At 53.4% G+C, this 19,165-nt stretch overlaps 1 protein-coding gene across 1 annotated transcript in view; it reads left to right on the top strand.

Moving 5' to 3' along the window:
- Window positions 1-19,165, top strand: part of ARHGAP26 (Rho GTPase activating protein 26) — a gene marked incomplete at both ends in the record, with an annotated part of 98,020 nt that overhangs the window by 13,349 nt on the left and 65,506 nt on the right. The window contains 10 exon segments of the mRNA XM_079542440.1: window positions 1,973-2,068; window positions 2,986-3,047; window positions 3,353-3,424; window positions 4,713-4,814; window positions 7,107-7,217; window positions 8,221-8,325; window positions 8,577-8,706; window positions 9,024-9,124; window positions 10,584-10,678; window positions 17,567-17,645. Coding sequence (XP_079398566.1) covers window positions 1,973-2,068; window positions 2,986-3,047; window positions 3,353-3,424; window positions 4,713-4,814; window positions 7,107-7,217; window positions 8,221-8,325; window positions 8,577-8,706; window positions 9,024-9,124; window positions 10,584-10,678; window positions 17,567-17,645 — 953 coding nt within the window.

Below are 19,165 nucleotides of genomic sequence, written 5' to 3' on the forward strand. Positions count from 1 at the left end.
GTCTTTGAAGAAGCTGTGTTTTGGCTGCTGGGGTTTACTTAGAAGTGCTGATGTGAGGAGCAGAGCGTACAGCTGAGCTCCCTGCCCCACACTGCAGGGGGTGTTTGTGGGTGCAAGAAAGGTTCAAGTGCTGAGCAGCAATGGGGTCGTGTGCCAGCATCTTTTGTGGGGAGCCTGCTGGCAGAATTTGGGTTTGGTGAAGCTGTGGCTGGGCTGCCAGGGGCATCCCTGCGGGTGCTGGGCCTCCCTGCTGCTCTCTGAGCTCATGGGGAATGGCCATGGCAGGACCAGCCCCCGGTGGCACCCGCACCCCTGGCCAGCTGCACTGCTCGGTCTGTGGTGTTTTTCTGCCTTTGTGGTGGTTTTACCACATTTTTTGGTCAACTGACAAAGCCAGACAGAGAAGTTGGAGGCAGAACATGTGCAGCCCAGGTTTGACTCATGTGCGTGGGGAGCTGCGGGATTTTGCTCACGCATGAGGGAGGGCAGAAGTTTCTCTCCAGTTTTTGCAGGATTTGGTTTGCTCTCATGCCTGAGGAGAAAACAGGCCTGAGTCAACCCTTCCCTCCCAGCACACTGCTGCCGTGCTCGTGCTCTTTACACAGGAGGAGTTTTCCCCAAAATTATGATGGGCAGTGGGATGTGAGGTGTGCCAGTGGGGTCTGGGCCCCTGGGTGCTGCCCAGCTCCATTTCTGACCAAGCTCAATGCTGTTTTTAGCAGCTGCTGCACTGCGGTGCCTTGGTTGTGTCACTCAGTGGGCGGCTGGGAGTGACTTTCCTTTATCGCTGCAGCACTGGGGGTTATCTCCTCTCTTGGCCTCTCCCATGCCTATTTATAAGTGCTGTAGACAAGTGCAAAAACGTCTTGGGTTTGGGTTGCCCCTGCCTGGCCTGTGGTGGGGAGACAGCGGCCTTGGTCAGGGTGTCTGCAGCCCAAGTGTGGCCAGGGTCAGCATGGAGCCAGCAGAGAGGAAATGGCTCCTTGAGTCATTAGCGTCATCTCCTCGTTAACATCCTCCTCCTTACCATACCAGAGGAGCAGGAGGCTGTTCTGCGCCAGGCTGAAGCCTCTGAGCTTCCGTGGGGCAAAGCTGGGTGCTGTGCTGGGGATGCTGCTGCACATCCTGGGCTGTGCAGGTGCTGCCCTCTGACGCTGTGGTGTCAGCATCAATCTGGAGGGCTGGGGGCAAACCTAGCACCCCCAGTCACTCCTGGAGCACCCCCAAGCACTGCACCCTGCTGTCCATTCCTCATTTCTCTGTGGTCCTGCTGCATTAGGAGCACGTTGTGCCGGGTGCAGCTTTGCTCCCGGGCTGAGTTGCAGGCAGGATTAGCCCTGGGGATAGAAGCAGGTGCTGGGAGAACAGCTTTAGTGCTTGAAGAAAGCTTTCAGCTCCCTCCTTCCACCACAAAAGCAGAATGCTTGATCTCTTCCACAGCTCTCGTTTGGTGTTCAGTGCCTGGGAGGAGCAGTCTTTGTGTGAACGCACATTTTCGTTCTCTGCATGGAAAGCGAAAAGCTCCCTGGATGTTGAGAACACTGAACGAAACGCATGGGGAATTTGGGGAATTTAGCACGGTTGGGGTCCCTGTGCTGCTTCAGAACAAGTTCCTGTCAGGCCTGTAGCTTTGTGGTTCCTGGGGATGTGTGTGCAGGGTCATGGGGCCGGTTCGAAAAGCCAAGCCTGGATCCGCTCAGGTCATCTCGAGTAATAACTTAATAGGATTCGGCTCTTGGAGAGAGTCTGTGACTTGTAAAGCAGTCGTTCTCTGCAGCAGTGCCTGTAAACAGAGCTGTGCTGCAGCAGGGCTCGCTCTCTGGGGCAGTGCGGAGCCGTGGGCCCTCACCTCTGGTGCCTGCCCTGCATGGAGGGCCGTTGGTGTAACATTCCCAGGGGGGCTGGTGGGACCCTGTGCCGGGTTGTGCTGCTGCCCGCTCCCATGCTGACGTCTGCATTTCTCCTCTTACAGATCTGTCGTCGGCCAAGCGCAAGTTTGCGGATTCCCTCAATGAATTTAAGTTCCGCTGCATCGGCGATGCTGAAACAGACGATGAGATCTGCATAGGTGAGAGCTGATGGTGGGTTTGACCACCATCTGATGGTGCTCTGATGGTGCTGCCAACCCCAAGCAGAGCAGTGCATGCGTAGGGATGAGCACAGACATGGGGGGACCCAGAGGTTCACCATTCCCTGCTCTCTGGAAGCAATGCATTTCTCCTTGTTCATCAACTTCAGAGCCTTCACTAGGAGAGAAGTTGTAGCTTCTCACCTGAAGTCTGCCTCTACCAGAGAAAGAAAGGAGGAAGACTCCTTCCTAGATATGGAAGGCCATATCTAGAAACCATCTAGATTGTTATTTGCCCTTTCACATGTGAGGGCAAGGATCTGGAGATGTAGTCATGGCTAGAGGCACCGCCAGTGGCTGTGGTCTGCAGGAGGGGAGCACAGCTTGGCCACATGCCTGCAGGACGTCCAGGCAGCCACTGCAGGGCTGTGGGTGAGCGCTCAGAGGGCGATGCTGTGAGGGTCTGGCAGGACTGCGCCCAGCATCTCCCAGTGCTAGGGGACAGCTTCACCTGCTTTGTTCAGTGTTACCCTGTTTCTGCCTGGGCTGGACTTTCAGAGTTCATTGCACATGTATGCAGTCTGGAGCCAACAGAGCACATGAGATTTAGTCCTGATTTTCTTGCTGATTTGTGCTGGTCTCTTGGCCAAAATAGCTTTCTTATGCAAGTGAGGCTCTGTCTCAAGTGCGCACACCGTGCCTGCTGTGTTCAAGTGTTATTTCCCCAGACATTTGGGACACGCCCCTTGCTCCTCGATGCCCATAGCAGCCAGCCTGCCATAGGAGCTGCTATGGGCAGCAGGAGCCAGCCTGAGCAGCAATGAGTGCTAGAAATGTGATGCTATGGCTACTTGGATGTCCAGAATTAAAAAAGAAAATGCTGTTAAATTCTGAAACTGTCCACGTGTCCCTTACAGCCAAGTCTCTGCAGGAGTTTGCCACAGTGCTGCGGAACCTGGAAGATGAGCGGATGCGGATGGTATGGCCCTGGGAGTGGGGAGCCTGGGGATGGAGAGTGGGTCTGATAGCAGCACTTCAGCTGCCTTCTGGCCGCTAATCTGATGTGCAGCTGGAGGAAGGTGAAGTGTGTGTGTTCCAGTGGGTGGTGATGGCAGTTTGCAGGGAGGGATCCTTGGTACAGCAGCCCCAGTGCTGGTGTGTCTGCAGGGACTGAGCGGAGAGAGGTGGTCAGCAGCACAGCTCTCAGCTCTGAGTGGGACACAAAGTGCCCACGTGTGCAGTGCTGCCCAGCTGGGGACCACAGGGTGACTCTGTGTCCAACAGATTGAGAACGCCAGCGAGGTGCTGATCACACCGCTGGAGAAGTTCCGCAAGGAGCAGATTGGTGCTGCTAAGGTAGGTGGCTTTGGCCTCGCATCGCTGTTGGGTCTGTGAGCCTCTGCATGGCTCGGGGCAGTGCTCAGAGCTGCCTGGTGCTGTCTGGGATCTGATGTGCCACAGGGACGGGCTCTGCTGGCCCCGGGTGTGGGAGGGAGACAAGGACGATCCGGCTTACGTGAAGTGCCTTGGTGTTTCCTGGTTCACCCTCAAGCAAGTAATGCGCCAACATGAGCTGTTGACCAACAGTTAGATTTTTTCTTCCTCCAAACCAGAATTAACGTTTTGCAAGGTGAATCCTCGGTCTCCGAACTCTCAGTCAGCTGAAACCTTTCAGTTCTGCGCTCACCCGGCCCCAGTGCATTGGAGATCTGGGCACCGTCTGGCAGGGCGAACCCGGGAACACACCCATGTGTCCCAGGCTGCTGTGGGACAGCCTGTCCCTGCCCGCCTTTCTTTCCTGCCTTTGTTCTGGAATTCGAAGCACTGCTCGCGGCTCTGCTGTTGTTATAACAGCCTGCTGCTGACAGCAGGGAGCACGTGCCAGCCAGCGGGGCTGTTTGCATTGCAGTGGTGTGTCCTGTCCTAAGGTTGCTCTGGTTTGACTTGTGCAGCCAGAGGAGAAAAACCTCCAGGGGGATCCTACGGAAGAAGCACTGGCTATTGATGTGCTGGGTTCTGTCGGTACACGGGGCCTTGCTGCCTTTGAGGCACTGGTTGGATGTCCCCTGGCCGGGCGACCTGGGAGTGCAGCTCTGCACGATGCTGCTTTTAGTCCAGGAGTCAGCCCAGCTGTTCCCTTTGTGCCCTGGCGCTGGTGTGTTTGGGGCTGCAGTGTTCTGCATGGCTGTCTGCGAGCGCTGACAGCTCTGCACGTTGCAGAGGGCTGCTGTCCTGCCCCACACAGGGCTGTGGGCTGGGTGCTGCTGCCCGTCCCTCTGCAGCACCTCGTGGCTGCCACTCCAGCATCCATCAGTGCCTTGGAGCTGTGCACAGCTGGGTAATGAGAAGCAGATGAGGGAGCTGCTCCCTGCTGCTGCCTCCCTTCCCTGTCCAACTTGGGCTCTTCAAAGCGTGTCTGTTCTGGGTGTGGCTTTAGGGCTGCTATCAGTTTTTGGAACAAACTTTAAACAAAGCCAGCTGCGTGGCCTTGCACGGGCATCTCTGAGCAGGGCAGGAAGCTGAATGCTGGGCTGGGGGCTGTGCTCCCGTGTGGGTCCCATGGGCAGTGTCCTCAGCATGCTGCTGGGTCTCCTCGGCTGTTGTGGTGCTGCTGGATCCAGGCTCACACTGTTCTGTTCTGCAGGATGCCAAGAAGAAATATGACAAGGAGACTGAGAAGTACTGTGGTGTCCTAGAAAAGCACTTAAACTTGTCTTCCAAGAAGAAGGAATCCCAGCTCCAGGAGGTGAGAGCAACCTCGAATTTTCAGTGTCTAGCAGTAACTGCATTGAGGTTTTTGAGTATTTTCTGCATCTTCTAGTGTTGGTTTTCTTGGCTATAAGCTACTTTTTTTCCTGTGCTGACTGTGAGTGGCAGGTTTTTCCCTCTTCCTTTAATCAAAGGGGACAGAGCTGTTTTGGTGAGTAAGTCAGAGCGATCCCAAAATGGATAGCAATCAAAAAGGATAGAGAGCTTGTAATTAAAGAGTGTAGCAGTAGGGGAACTGGTTCTGCTGCAGGCTTCCCATGTGCCATAACAAATCATGTATGTTTTTATTCTCCTTCTCTAGAAGTGGCTGCACTGGCTTTGAGCTTCGTGGGAAGAGTGATCAGGCTTAGTGCTTCTAAACTGCTTTAAGAGCCTGTTACTTGGGACGTAGTTTGCTGCTGTGCCAAATGCTCTTACTGGATGAGAACCCTGCTTTTGCAATCACTGCTCCCATGTCTGGAATTCCTGAGCTGCCCAGGGCTGGGGCAGGCGCTGCGCTGCTGGGCAGAGTGCTGGCATGTCACCGAGGGCTCGGTGGGCACAGTGATGATCTCTGCACTGGGGCAGCTCAGCTGTTTGTGGCCCAACTGTGTGCGGACCCATCTGTCTCAAGAGAGCAGACTGGTACGGCTGTGGCACGGGGTCATCTTCCACCAAATCAGGGCTGGAGAGGGGTCTGCATCTGGGCTGCCGTGCCTGGCTGTCCTGGCAGGGATGTTCTGGGTCTGTGAGCACTTTGCTTCGTGGCAGCATCCCTACATCCCAGCAGGTGCAGAGCTCCGCTCTTGTGGCTCTTCAGTAACCTTTTAAACCCATATTCTGGTTCATGTTTAAAATTCTATGGCGAGATACTGGAGTGGAAGGATTTCTTTATGGAGAAGGAGCTACTTGTGGCTGCAGCAGCGTTTTACGGAGCTGTGATGTCATGTCCTGCCCAGGGTATGGGAGCAATGCAGGAGCCAGGGCAGCTAAGTGTGGGGTGTTGGTGTGCTGTACCACGCAGATGCTGTGTGTGGTGCTGTGCCATGCAGAATGCTGGCTGCGTGTGCTGTGCTGTGCAGCACGGGCTGCTGGTGTATTTAGCAGTGCTGGATGCTGGTGCCATCTGCTGGCATCTTCCACCTCACACTTCGACTTTTGCTACAAAAGCTGGAACCAGCTGCTGCTGCTCCTGGGTTCAGGAGTTGGGATCTTTCTCGCCTGAGACATTACAAAAAGCAGTTATGGCAGATGTCCTCAAGAAGGATGCTGATGAAATGGTAATGATTTAGGAAAACCAACGCCAGCTGATTATTAGCAGCCTGAAGCCCTCTTAGACACCCTGACAGCCAGAGAGGAGAGTTTGTGTCAGGGCAGTTTGGTGTTTTATGTTTCCTAATCTCTTCCTGCTGTCCACATCTGGAAGGTGGTGGTGGCCACATGCGTGACTGCTGCAGCAAAGCAAGAAGAGAAGGAAACCATGGGAATTCTCTGCTGCTCTGGCTGCTGACCAATTAAATAACACCCTGAGTCTAATCTGTTGTTTAACTCCTGGCAAAGTTCTTTTGTTGCATCACATTTAGTGCTCAGTTTGCTGAAAACTCAGCCTCTTCACCACAGACACCCAGCACAAGTGCTGCAGGCAGGTCTTGGGGAAAATGTTCCACTCTATGGCCGTGTCCTATGGAAAATCAGGAGTGAGCTGAGGAAGGAGGCGGGGGATGCCTGTGTTCCTTACCCTGCTATCAGTGCAGCGGCTCTGCTCCAGCACACAGTGAGGCCTTTCTGCTGGGGAATATCCCAAATTCTGCTCCTTTCTGCTTTCTCTCCCAAGCAGAGGGCATGTGCCGTCCCCTGGCCTGGCACAGGAGCAGCCCTCACTGGTGGCATGGTGGGACATGTGTGTCACTGCCTGGAGCCCACGGTGCTGCTGGCAGCCTCTCGATGCACTGCTTTCCAGAAAGTGCAGAATTGCCTTTCGTTGTCAAGTATGCAGCAACTTCTCCTTTCTCCCACTTTTAATTCGTGCTCTTCTACCCAGCTGTCAGGGAGGTGTGAACGTGAGTCATCGAAAACCGCTTTTTTTCAGCTGAAGAAGGAGCCTGTTCATGTGAATCAGGTTTCTATTTAATCGCCGTGCCATCTGTCCAGCCCCAGACTGATGTCTGAAGCTGAGTTAGCATCCCACGTGGACGCACCCCCATCAGCCCCTGCTGTCCCGTGCCGTGGGGCTGGCTGCTCCCAGCCACGCTGACCTCGTGTTTCCTCTTTCATCTCCTGGTGCCTGCAGGCAGACAGCCAGGTGGACCTGGTTCGGCAGCATTTCTACGAGGTCTCCCTGGAGTATGTCTTCAAGGTGCAAGAGGTCCAGGAGAGGAAGATGTTTGAGTTTGTGGAGCCTGTAAGTGAACCCAACCCTTTTCATCCCACAAAACTGCTTGAGGGATGTGTTACTGTGTGAGGGCTGATGGGGAGCCAGGCTGGGGCATGGGGTGTCCCTGCATCCCTGTTACTGTAGGACAGGTTTGGGGGTAGGGGCAGGACATGTGCTTAGGAAAAGCCCTTGGTGTGGGGCTCAGCCCCAGATACACAAAGCGTTTCTTTGTATGTATTGTGGGCATCTCTGTTGTGATGGACTGGGCCGTGGGGCCTGCTGACAGCTGTGAAGGGAATGGGCTCAAGTGGGAGCAAAAAAATAGAAGCTCTAGAGAATGTAATTTTCAGGGGAAAAAAGTGCAGGATTGACAGAACGAGAAAAGAATTAAGCTTTGTAGGACCTGCCTTTTGCTCACTGCTAAGTCCTCTACTGCTCCTCCAGGAATCATAGAACGTCTTGGGTTGCAAGGGACCCCAAGGATTGTCGAGTTCCAACCCTCCTGCCACAGGCAGGGCTGCCAGCCACTAGATAAGCACTGGATCAGGCTGCCCAGGGCCCCATCTGACCTGGCTTTTCTCACCTTCGGGGTTGGGGCATCCACAGCCTCTCTGGACCGCCTGTGCCAGCACCTCACCACTCCCTCTGTAAAGAACTTCCCCCTGACATCTAATCTAAACATCCCTTCCTTTAGTTTAAAACCATTCTCCCTTAACTTATTATTATCTACCCATGAAAAATACATGGTAGAGTCAAAACCTCTTCTGCTGTTTGCAAGGAGTCATTCCTTCTGAATGAAGAATAGCTCCAAGTCCAGAGAAGCATGACCAGGCTGTGACTGCCTGGCTTGGTGCCACATCTCAGCTCCCAGTGCAGCATCAGAGTGATGTGGTGCAGAGGGGCACAGTGGACAGAGGGGGGTGGAATTTGGGTATCAGTTGGGTCATTGGGGTTGATTGAAGCAGGAGGACAAAGTGGGCTGGAAGAGAGGGCTGCACTGACAGTCTTGATTCGTTTTGCCCCAACGCAGCTGCTGGCCTTTCTGCAAGGGCTTTTCACCTTCTACCACCACGGCTATGAGCTTGCAAAGGACTTCAGTGACTTCAAGACAGAGCTGACCATCAGCATCCAGAATGTAAGTGTTTGTGTTGATGTGTCTGTCTGGCAAAGAAAACTCACACACACTTTGGTAGGTTTTAATTGAGATGGTTTCTCTCTTTTTGTGTGCGTGTGTGCCCTCAAGCAAAGGGCTTGACAGTGTAATTGAAGCAAATTCTTTGTTATAAATAACGCTGTGCCACGCACACAGTCTGAGTGGCAGTTCTTCTGCACGGTGTCTCAGCCTTCGCATGGGTGCTGCAGGGTTGTTCCTGTTTTGATTTGCAGACGAGGAATCGCTTTGAAGGAACGAGGTCGGAGGTTGAATCGCTGATGAAGAAGATGAAGGAGAATCCTCACGAGCACAAAAACATCAGTCCTTATACCATGGAGGGGTATCTCTACGTCCAGGAGAAACGTAGGTGCTGAGGGCAATGTGGGGTGTGGGTGTTGGGGGACATGTTGGGACACAGAAGCAAATTTGTCAGAATGCAGAATGTGGGAGGGCACTGGCCCTGTGGTGGGCTGTTGTGGCATCAGTCAGTGCTTGGGGAGTCTGCTTCCTCTTCCGCCTGAACGAGAAGGGCTAGCAATGCTTATGCCAGCTGTAAAGTACAACAAGAATCGTGGATAGAGAGAGGTGTCGTGTTAAGCTTGGTTAAACTTACAGCTTAATAATGGGTGTGCATTGAAGCTCTACTGGTTCTGGGGGTAAAAACTGCATTTGCTTTGCAGGTCACTTTGGGACCTCCTGGGTGAAGCATTACTGCACGTACCAGCGGGAATCCAAGCGGATAACCATGGTGCCATTTGACCAGAAATCTGGAGGAAAAGGGGTGAGTGTCTCTGCAGGGCCCTGGGCAGAGCTACAGGCTGAGCCAACCTCAGCAGTGGGACACGGACACCAGCAGGTGGCTCACCTTCACTTCAGCTGAGTGAGTGCCACACGGGGAATGAGCTCTGCACCTTGCTCAAAAAAAACAAGTCCAGCAGATGTCTGGGAGCTGTCAGCTGCCCTGGCAGCACTGCTGGTTTCCTGATTGTTTGGAGCCCCTCAGACGCAGCTCTGTTTCATGCTCCACTCTCTGTTCCGGTGTCTGCATGCAGCTATCTGTAAGGACAAGTTTACAGCAGCTGCCTGTAGTTACAGACCAGCCTTTCTCCTCTTGTCTTAGATCTGTCCTTTATTTATTTCTATTTGTGAAAGGAGAAAGCTTTACAAACTGAAGCCTGTGCCACTGCACGCTGGTCCTGCTCAGGTTGTTCTGACCACATGGGATGTGCAGCATGCTGAGCATCTTGTCTGTGTGCTGGGTGCCCTGCAGTCTGTTAGTGCCAACCGGTGCACCGTTGGTGCAGCGTAAAGAGATGGCGTCACCCAAGGCTCTGCCTGCTCTTGGCCTCTCGAGCACTCCTGGGGCTGCAGCTGGCATCAGATGGTGGTTCCAGAGCAGGGCAGTTCCTGAATACAGAGTGCTGAGCCAGGCTGATGAGCTGCAGGGTGCAGGCGACCCCCCAGGAGCAGCCCTGCAGAAACCGTTCAGATCTGTCTTCCTGGGTCCCTGCTGTGGCCCTAAATAGGTTTCCTGGAAAATGATGATGTCAGGGAACAGGGTGGTCAGCCAAGGTGTCAGCTGGAGCAGCACAGAGCGCACAGAAAAGTGGCTGTGTCCAGGAACTCGCTCAGAATTTGCCTTGTATTGAGTCATCAAGGGATTTTAAAAATTGCAGGAGAATTTTGTGTGCTGGCAGAGTCTGGGCAGCGGTTTCCTCCAGCAGAGGACAGCAGTGTGTGCAGATCCTGCCTGACCACTGCTCGGCGTGGGGAAATCCAGTACTTGGATGCAGATGCCTGGATGGGAGAATGCTTTTGTCATTGCTTTGTCAAATAATAAACATCTTAAGGCATACTTGCTCCTGTTAGGAGTTTCTGTGTGAAGAAAGCTGCCAAATATGCAGCCAGTGCCAGAGTGAAAATTGACAGCCAAGGTTATGATGCATTGTTCAGCAATGGAAAATAAAACTTTGCCCAATAATTGTGGTCCAGCACTCTCTGCCTGCCTGAAACATGGGTTGTATGATACTCAGTGCGTAAATGTAGTCTGCATTCAGAAAGGATGGTTACTTGGTTTTGGCCTCAGCATTTTGGATATATGTTAGTGCATTTCTAGCAGGTGGTGAGTGGCTGATGTTGCCAAACAGCCCCTCTGGTTTGAACGCACTGGTTGGGGCCTGGGGGCAGGCATGTATGGAGGGGTTGTTCTCCTCCTTATCTGTGATTTTGTCTCTTCTCAGGGAGAGGATGAAGCCGTTATCCTGAAATCTTGCACACGACGGAAAACCGACTCCATTGAGAAGAGGTTCTGCTTTGATGTGGAAGCCGTGGATCGGTGAGTGCAGGGGCAGGAGGCTTTCCTGGCTGCTGCCCGGGTGGATTTGGTGTTTGCCTTCTGCTCCAGTCAAGCCATGTGTGGCTGGGAAGCATTAGTCCATGGGAACGCGCTTCCCCTGCTGTTCCTGGCCAGGTGCTTGCAGGATATTGAGTCAGTGCTTCGTTTTACAAGGTACCGAGTTTACTTTAGGCTCTCAGAACTGAATGGTGTTGTAGCATTTTTGCAGACACTGGGCATGTGAGCTAAATGGTCACGAGTGTGGCAAAGTCGCTGCATGTGTTCTGGGAGGAATGGGATGCCTCTTTCCTGCATGGGTTCTGTGCTGAAAGAACTTCAGCTCTTGTGATGCTCTGCTGTAGATGTCGATGATGGAAATCCAGCTTGCGTCTTTGGGCACTCTAAATTCACATCTTTTTTCCTGAAGTTATAAAATGCTTCCTGGCCTGATTTTCCTTTGAGCAGCTGAACCAGACATACATCTGCATTCGGTCTGTAGCACTAGGAATGAGAGCCTTGTCACTGCATTGAACTAGTATCACGTGTGCTGTATACACACAGGAGAACCAGGCTGAGCTGCTGTTCTGAGCAGCCTTTGTTGTTCACTGCCTCGTGTTTTCCTCTCTGCAGGAAGTTACGTGCTTTACAAAAAGCCCTTTGCTGGCTGTAGTGTAAATACAAGGAGGTCTCCCCCATAAGAACTCAAGTTCAGCAGAACTCAAGGTGCTGGTGGTGCTGGCTGCATTTCCCGGGCATCTGTCAATTCACCCATGCGTGCCCAGCCCTTCGTGGTGGGGATGCTGAGAGCAGATGGGATTGGGATGGTCTTGTAGCTGCTGCTCGCTCTCTGTGGCTCTGCTTTCCTCCAGAAAGCTGCAGGATTTCTGCTGACGTTGGCCTTTTTTCCCTCTGCTCTGAGGGGAAGTGTTGTTTTTCTTTTTTTTTTTTTTAAAATGTGAAAATCAAAATAAACCCAGGAGGAGGAGAAGCCAGCCACCACAATAGCTTTCTTCTGTCGTGCTTTCAGAGCCAGCCGAACCTCCCCTTGATGTCTGCAGCCTGCTGGGCACAGGATCAAGAGCTGCTCCAGAAATATGCTGCTAAATGTAAATAATGGCAGGGGAGTGGCAACGCGGGGAAACCTGAGAAATTGCTCCTTTCACGTCCCCGTTCCCGATTCCCTGCCTGAGAGGGCTGTGAGAGCAGGAAGCACGAACTGACGGGCTGCTTTTCCCCAGCAGACAGGCAGCTCTGCGTATTTTTGGTACCAGAATTTGTCCTGAGTGCTCCTGAGTAACAGCACCTTCTGAAACGGGTGAGCTGAGGGGAAGAGGAGGCGGAACTCTCTGCCAGTGTCCGCCCCACCTCTGACCCACTGTGGAGCCGTGCCTGCGGGCCTGAGGTGTGGCTGTGGGCTTTGCAGGAGATCCCCCACTCCTGGCTGGCGCTCCCCGTTGGCCTCCCATGGGAAGCAGCATGTCAAGGAATGGCTTTCATGCCAGCCCAGGGCTGTGGGGGCTCGGCAGCATGTGGGTGCTGCCCCACAGCTGAGCTGTGTGGTGTGGGTGCTGGTAGGGACAGATGGGTGCTAGGCATGTGGTCTGTGCTGGTTTGGGTCGCCAGAAGGGGGATTGGATAAGGCTGCACCCCGCTCCTCACACAGACCCAGCGATGGCATGGCCCTCACTAAGGGTGCTGCAGCACATCCGTGCCTGTTTTGCAGCGTGGTTTGTGCTGTGGGCTCTTTGTCGCGGTCTGGTTGTGTTTTAGTTTTGGCCTGTGGACCTTTTGTTTTGTGGTTGGTTTTTTTTAATCGTCTCTGCTAATAAAGAAGTTGGAAACTTGACGTCTTGTTCTTCAGCCCCACGCAGGAAGTCTGGATGTCATTAAGGCAAACAGATCCCCGGGATGCTCCTCTGTGTCACATATGTGCTGTGTTTTGACTGTGAGCAGTTTTCCCTCTTTCTTTTTTGTATGCAACTTCAAACTTACACACCATGGGGACCACGTGAGTCCGTGCCCTGCCCAGACTCTCCATGGGGCTTGTTTAATTGATGCTAAGCCGGCTGGGCACAGAGCAGCTTATCCCTGCTTCATTGTGTCTGGATGAGCCGTGGGGGGCAGTGCTGTGGGTCAGGGTGACACTGCTGCGTGCTGCTGGGGGCTGTGCTGCACCTGTCTGTGGGGCCGAGGCCAGCGTGCCAAACCCAGCATGCAGCCATGCACGCCTGTAAGGCCGGAGCGCGTTGCACGTTTCACTTAAGTATTCTTATCTCCCGTTGCCATGAATTTTGGGTGGCTTTTCAAACTGTTGATCCCAGTTTGGGAAGGTGCTTTAGGGCTCTGGGGTGAAAGCAGGCTGTGGCTCAGCAGAGCCCTGCAGCCTGGAGGTGGCAGCCTTGGCTTTGCTTCCTTCGGTTGCATTCAGAGGCACAGACCTGGGCTCTTGGTGTGCTGGGGGGGGCATGCAGCGCGGCTGGGGGCTTGGGCTGCTTTGAATAATGTCCAGAGAAGCTGTTTGAATTGAAAGCTGATTGGAGAGGATGTGATTTTCTCCTCCAAGGATGATTTGGCGCCCCTGAACTGAACGCCTTGAGCCTGGTCTGTTATTACAGCATTGCTTCCTCTTCCTATTGTCTGACAGGAAGTCCAAAATTCCCAGTATTGAAGGCAGAATCACAGAACTGTAGGGGTTGGAAGGGAGCTCCAGAGATCATCGAGTCCAACCCCCTGCCAAAGCAGGTTCCCTACACCGAGTCACAATGTGTGATAGAGGCATTTTCTGGGAAGACTAAGAGCTCCCCAACCCTGCCTTTGCCAATAGTTCTGGGGCGGTTAGGAGTGTTGTAGCTTGTAGCTGAGAAGACACTAAATATTATATATATATATATACTATATATATTTATATACTTTGTACTTATATACTGCTATATATTTATATACTTTGTTATACCAAAACAGACCTCAGAATGGGGTTCCAGCATCTGGCTGAAATATTCCCTCATGTGATGAACAGTGTGGTTTGCTGGTAATGCCCTTTTTTCAAACTAAACTAATTTGGAGTCTCTGTGCATTAAGTCAGTTTTATAAACAAGGTAAGCAGGGATGACAGCCAATGTCTTACCAAATGAGCCTCAGGAAGGGGAGGATCTCGTTTGGCTGATGACAGAGGCTTTGAAATTTAGGACAGTCCAGGTGGTTTCTCTGGGCCAGAAGCTAAGTGCCCCTAATGGCGATTGGCACTGATGGGAATCGGAGGTATTCGGTGTGTGGGGTTTGGGTCCCTTAGTGACTGATGGGAGCAGGAACTCTGCTGCTCCCGCTGTGCCCCGGGGCAGCTGGCATTGCTGCATGCCCTTCGCCCACCGGCTGCCTTCGGTGCCATGCAGCCATGTGTGTTCCATGCCTGGTGTCACATTTCCAGTGGCCTTTCAAAGTGGTTCACAGGGAGCTGCTGGAGCTGCTCAGCCCAGTCTGCACGGCGAGCTGCACTGCGACTGATGGCAGAGCGCATCTGCAGCATCGGAGGGGAAGCTTGCCTTGTAATGAGCAGTGGGACCTGAGCTGGGAGTCCCCTAATTCCCTGCCTTCCTCATCCCCTTCCACACCTCCTGTGCTTCTCTGCTCGTGGCGGGGCTGGAAGCTTCCTGGCCCTCCAGCCCTGTTATTAATCCATCTTTAGGCTTTCTCATTCGGCAGTTTAGATTGTCTCGATGTGATAAGCAGTTGCAGGAGTTGAAAGTTCTTATCTATTTCTATTGCTTTCATTATTTGTTTGTTTTTCTGGAAGGAGCAGCAGCTAGGGGACTTTCTCATTTTCTCTGCACGCTTAGTCATAGCTCCTTAAACCCAGGCTGTTTTTCACAAAAGCAGAGATATTGAGAAAATTCAAATTTCCTGTGTGGTCTCATATGGAAAAAATAGGTTTTAGATTGTAGCATATCGAAAATTTACTTTCTTGCAAAGTGGTTATCATGTTCCACTCTGGTCTCACGCTCCTGCATCTTTTCAGTCCGGAAACTTTCCTTCCAATCACAACATTTCCCCATTGCATCGCAGAAGAAGGCAAAAGGCTCTTGGTGCTGGGAGGTAAATGCCTGCTGCAGCCTCCAGCACTGGGTTGGAGGTTTGTTATCTTTGAGCCACAGAAGTCAGTGTTGATGTTTTCACTCTTGCTTCTGGGGTGAGCAATGCCACTGGGGCACAGGGGAGTCCTCTGCTGTGTGCAGCACATCAGGGACACAGATGTTTGTGTGTTAGGTGAGGGAACAGAGATGGGCATGTCACGTTTATCTTCTGGGAGAGGAAGCCAGAGGAGGCCCTTCCCTGTCTCAGGCTCTACGCTGGGTAGCTGAGATACCCACAATCTGGCACACACACTTCTGGCAGCGGTTGATCTTTGAGGAAAGCCCTGACGGTGGGGCTGGCTGTAGATGTGGGGCTGGCTGTAGATGTGGGGCTGGCTGTAGATGTGGGGCTGGCTGTAGATGTGGGGCTGAGGACAGCTTTGTGCTGCTGGGATGGGTGGGATGCTGGCCCGGCCATCCCAACCTGAGTGCGTGGCACCCCGTGGGCACGGTCCCAATGAATAATGGATGAGCCATAATGTGTGGGGTGCATTTGGAATGCGTCACGGCCAGGAAGATGGTTGTGCTCGGGAAAGTGGTGCAATGGATGCTCTGGCAAATGAGCACTGTGGGAGGAAATGCAGAGCTGTTTGCAATGTAAATGGATTTTTAATTCGGGTTTGCAGCCCCTCCCTGCACGCTGGTAAGTTTGGCTTTGAAGTGAAGCCCAAAGAGTTGTTATCGCTCAAAGGCAGAACAAACATTTTCCCATTATCGCTTCTGTCCTGTGCGTGGGGGAACCTGGCACTGGAGATACCTGCACTGTCTTTCTGGGACCTTGTCAGTTCTCTTAGGGGGCCAGCATCAATTTTACTCGAGTGAACAGTTTCAGTGTGTTTGTGTTGATGTTTCATGGGAGACAGAGATCTGTATTTCCTTTGCCCTCCCTGGGTTGCTGGAGCTCCCCCGCCAGCCGGCCTGAGCTTGGGCTGAGCTGCCCACCGCCTGCCTGCATCGAGGGGGAGGGAGCTGCCCCCAGCCCATCTCCAGCCCCTTGGCCCCTCAGCCCTTCTCCTGCTGCCCCTGTCTCCCCCAGACCACGTTGTCTGCACAGCACTGAGCTTTGTTGCCTGTGCTGACAGCATTCGGTGCTGGCTGTTGAGCGTTTTCTCTCTCAAATGGGGTGATGGTTAAGTGGTTTCCTCTTCCCTTCGAAATGAGTAAACTTCCAAACCACTAAGCTGGTGAGTATGGAATGACTCACCAATAGGATTAGCGGAGATCAAATACATTATGTCTGATTTACTTGGACCTGGATTTGTTGCAAGCCTGAGCATGCTGCTGCTGCGAACCTGCGCTGGGCTGCCTTGCGCGTGCTGCGAGTGAGCCCTGGGGTTGGCTGGCGAGGGGTTATTTCTCTGTTCCTTGCCCTTAAGTACCACAGAGCGATGGGAACGGGCCAAAACCACCACACTGAGCATCCCTGTTCATGCTGTCATCTCTGACAGAGGATCAGCTCCTACCAAGAACTGAACAGCTTTTGTGCAGTGATCCTCTCCCGCTGGATCGCTTTTGGAAAGTGCGAGCCAGAAGTGAGCCCTGTTCCCAGGCCGTGTGGAGTTCTGCATTTAGTGGTCCCAAAGCATGCAACTGCCATGGCTCTCTGCCTCACTCCTGCGTGTTTCCTGCTGCAGGGCTGGGGCAGCTGTGTTTTGCTGGGTTGGGAGCTGCAGCATTACGCTCTCTCTGCTGCAATACCTTCTGAGAATGAACCCTAAAATCCCCCAGGCATTGCTGCAGACAGCTCTGACAGCCACTCCTGCTCATGCTGGATACATGCCTGTGTCTTCCCTGTTGCCAGGGCTTCTGCCCGCTCTCCTCCTGCAGAAATAGCAGCTGCACTGTGCTAATGCATCTGAAAATAGCCTGGAATGGAACAGACCGGGCCAACCGAACAGAACAGAAAAACTCATTGGATTTGCCACCTCAGCTGTGTCACTGAGCCCCTGCGGGTCCCGGGGTGCTGAAGGGCAACCTGTGTTCCATGGTGTGCTGCACCAGGAGCTGGAGGGTGCTCTGCTGTGCTCAGTCAGTCACGACTTTGGTGACAGAACAAGATAATTGAGCGTTAGCTCCTGGTGTGGGAAGGGCAGAGCAAGGTCGCTTGGAAGTGGTGGAGGTGGTGCTGGCCCTGAGGCAAACGCCTGGCTGGTTTTGTTCCCTGACCCCCCCTGCTTTGCGTGCCAGCACTTGGGCCTGTTCTTTCCCCTTCTCATTAAAATAAATAAGCAGCCACAGAGTTGGTTTTAGCGTGTAGCTCGGGGGCTGTTGTGTGGCTAAGGGCAGGGGTCAGGGGCACAGCACGGTCACACTGATGTGAGCGCTTCGGGGACAAAAGTGTTGAAATTCCTGATGCAGCAGAAGGTGCCCCCCTGAGCTGGTGCTTGGGGTGGTGGGACATGAAGTGCGGGGACACAGGGGCGTCCTGCTTGCTCAGGTGCCTTCCGTGTCCATTACGTGGACGTGCTTTTAGCCCAAAGGCAGGTGAGCTGTCTGGGGTGCAGCGTCACAGAGTGCCTGTCATACTGTAAAACCACTGCAAATGTGTGTTGATTATTGGAGATGCCTTCTGCTCCTTTTTGGTCCTGGCTGGGACCTGCAGGGACTTCCCAGAGCGGTTAGGCTGGCATCAGCCACACCGTGCTGGGGCTTGGCGAGAAAGAAGATCGTCATCTTTCTGTCTCTGTTTTACACAAGAACTTAATCTGCGTCTTGTTTTCTGACCTGCAGCTTATTTATGGTATTCCCTTTCTCCCTGCAGGCCCGGTGTGATCACCATGCAGGCGCTTTCGGAGGAGGACCGAAGGCTTTGGATGGAGGCAATGGACGGCCGGGAGCCGGTGAGCAGAAACATTGGTGCAGAAGTATTGGAGGAGAGCATGGAGAGCTCTGTGTAGCCTGGGGCAGCTCGCTGGCCACAAAGCAGGCAGCCATGCAGCGCCTGCCAGCCGGCGCGGGAGCTGCATCTTGGGCAGAGCCCCTGCCGAGAGAATAGCTTAATCCTTTGGTTAAATATTTGAGGTAATACTGTATCTCCTGTGCTCCAATTGCTCGAAGGTGTGGTGGAAGGGAGGTGGGTAGGCTTGGCCAGCACAAACACGCTGCTGTGCTGTGCTGTGCTGAAAGGAAAACACGGCAAAAAGAGCAGTAGAAAAAAGTACGCTGTAGATTTCCAGGGCTTTCCGAGTCCTGCAACTCGTCTGGCAACCGTTTCTGGGTCTTACAGAGAACTGCAGATCTTGTGTGAGTGGAGGAGTGGAGCCCATTCCCAGTACTCAGTGGTATTCTTCTCGATGCTGTGCTTGCTTCTGCTGTGCCAAAGCTGCACAAGCTGCCTTACTGCTGGGAGGGAATATGGAAGCTTTTCGGAAAACTGAATTTTTTTATTCTGAACACATATGCAGACTTTAGTGCTGAGTTTTCTGAGCTTTGCCCTGCTCTGACTGGGCTGCTGCGGATGAGTGCTGCATGGGCTCTGTGTGTCGGTGGGATGGAGTGGTCCCATCCAGCAGTGGCAGTGCCACCATTGTAGAGGAGCCCACGGGTGCCAGGTGCAGCACAGTGTGGGCCTCTGCCTTGGCGTTATTGGGAGCATGCAGGATGTGAAAATAAACTTTGCAGGCAGCTGGAGCCACGGCAGGACCATCCGCGTGTGTTTGTGGAGTAAATGTCTGCTACTGGGCTGGAGCTGGGATCTGGCAGCCAGAGTTGGATCCACGTGGGGATCAGGGCGGCCCGGTCCAGCACAGCCCTGTGGCCTCAGGCTGGTGCTGGTTTTGAGCAGAGCCCTCCCCCTGCAATCCGCGGAAAGGTCCTTGTTTGTCAGAAAGCATTCTTGAAGGCCACGTGGATACGCACGGGGCTGAGCGGTGAGCGCTGGAAGGCACGTGCTGGGTGTAGTCGAGCAGCTTGCTGTTGAAAGACCTGCAGTGATTCATACACCTGGATGGCTGTGTGTGTCTGAGGCGCTGTGCTGTATCTCAGATGAAACATTTCATTCAGGATTTCAGCTGGGATTCAGCCTGCAATCAGGGATTCACTTGGCAATTCAGGTGTGATGGGACTTTGGGAGATTTCTGGTCCAGCCTTCTGCTCCAAGCAGGTTATTGAAGCCAGGCGAGGAGGCAGACTTACTGCCCTATGGGGCACCAGCTCTGCTGCTTGGCCACCCTCAGTAGGAGAGTTTCTCCTATACCCATTCTGAGCATCTCCAGTTCCAGCGTGCACCTCTTGTCTGCCATCCTGCCATGCTCAGCTCTGAGCCTGGCGCTGCCTTGTGATGCCTTGTTGGTGTGAGGGTTGCTCCCAGGTCCCCGCGATGCTGAACAAGCCCCTCTCCGAGCCGAGTGAAGCCCACTTC

Source organism: Tetrao urogallus, assembly GCF_951394365.1.
Source record: "Tetrao urogallus genome assembly, chromosome: 14".
NCBI classification, from domain to species: Eukaryota; Metazoa; Chordata; class Aves; order Galliformes; family Phasianidae; genus Tetrao; species Tetrao urogallus.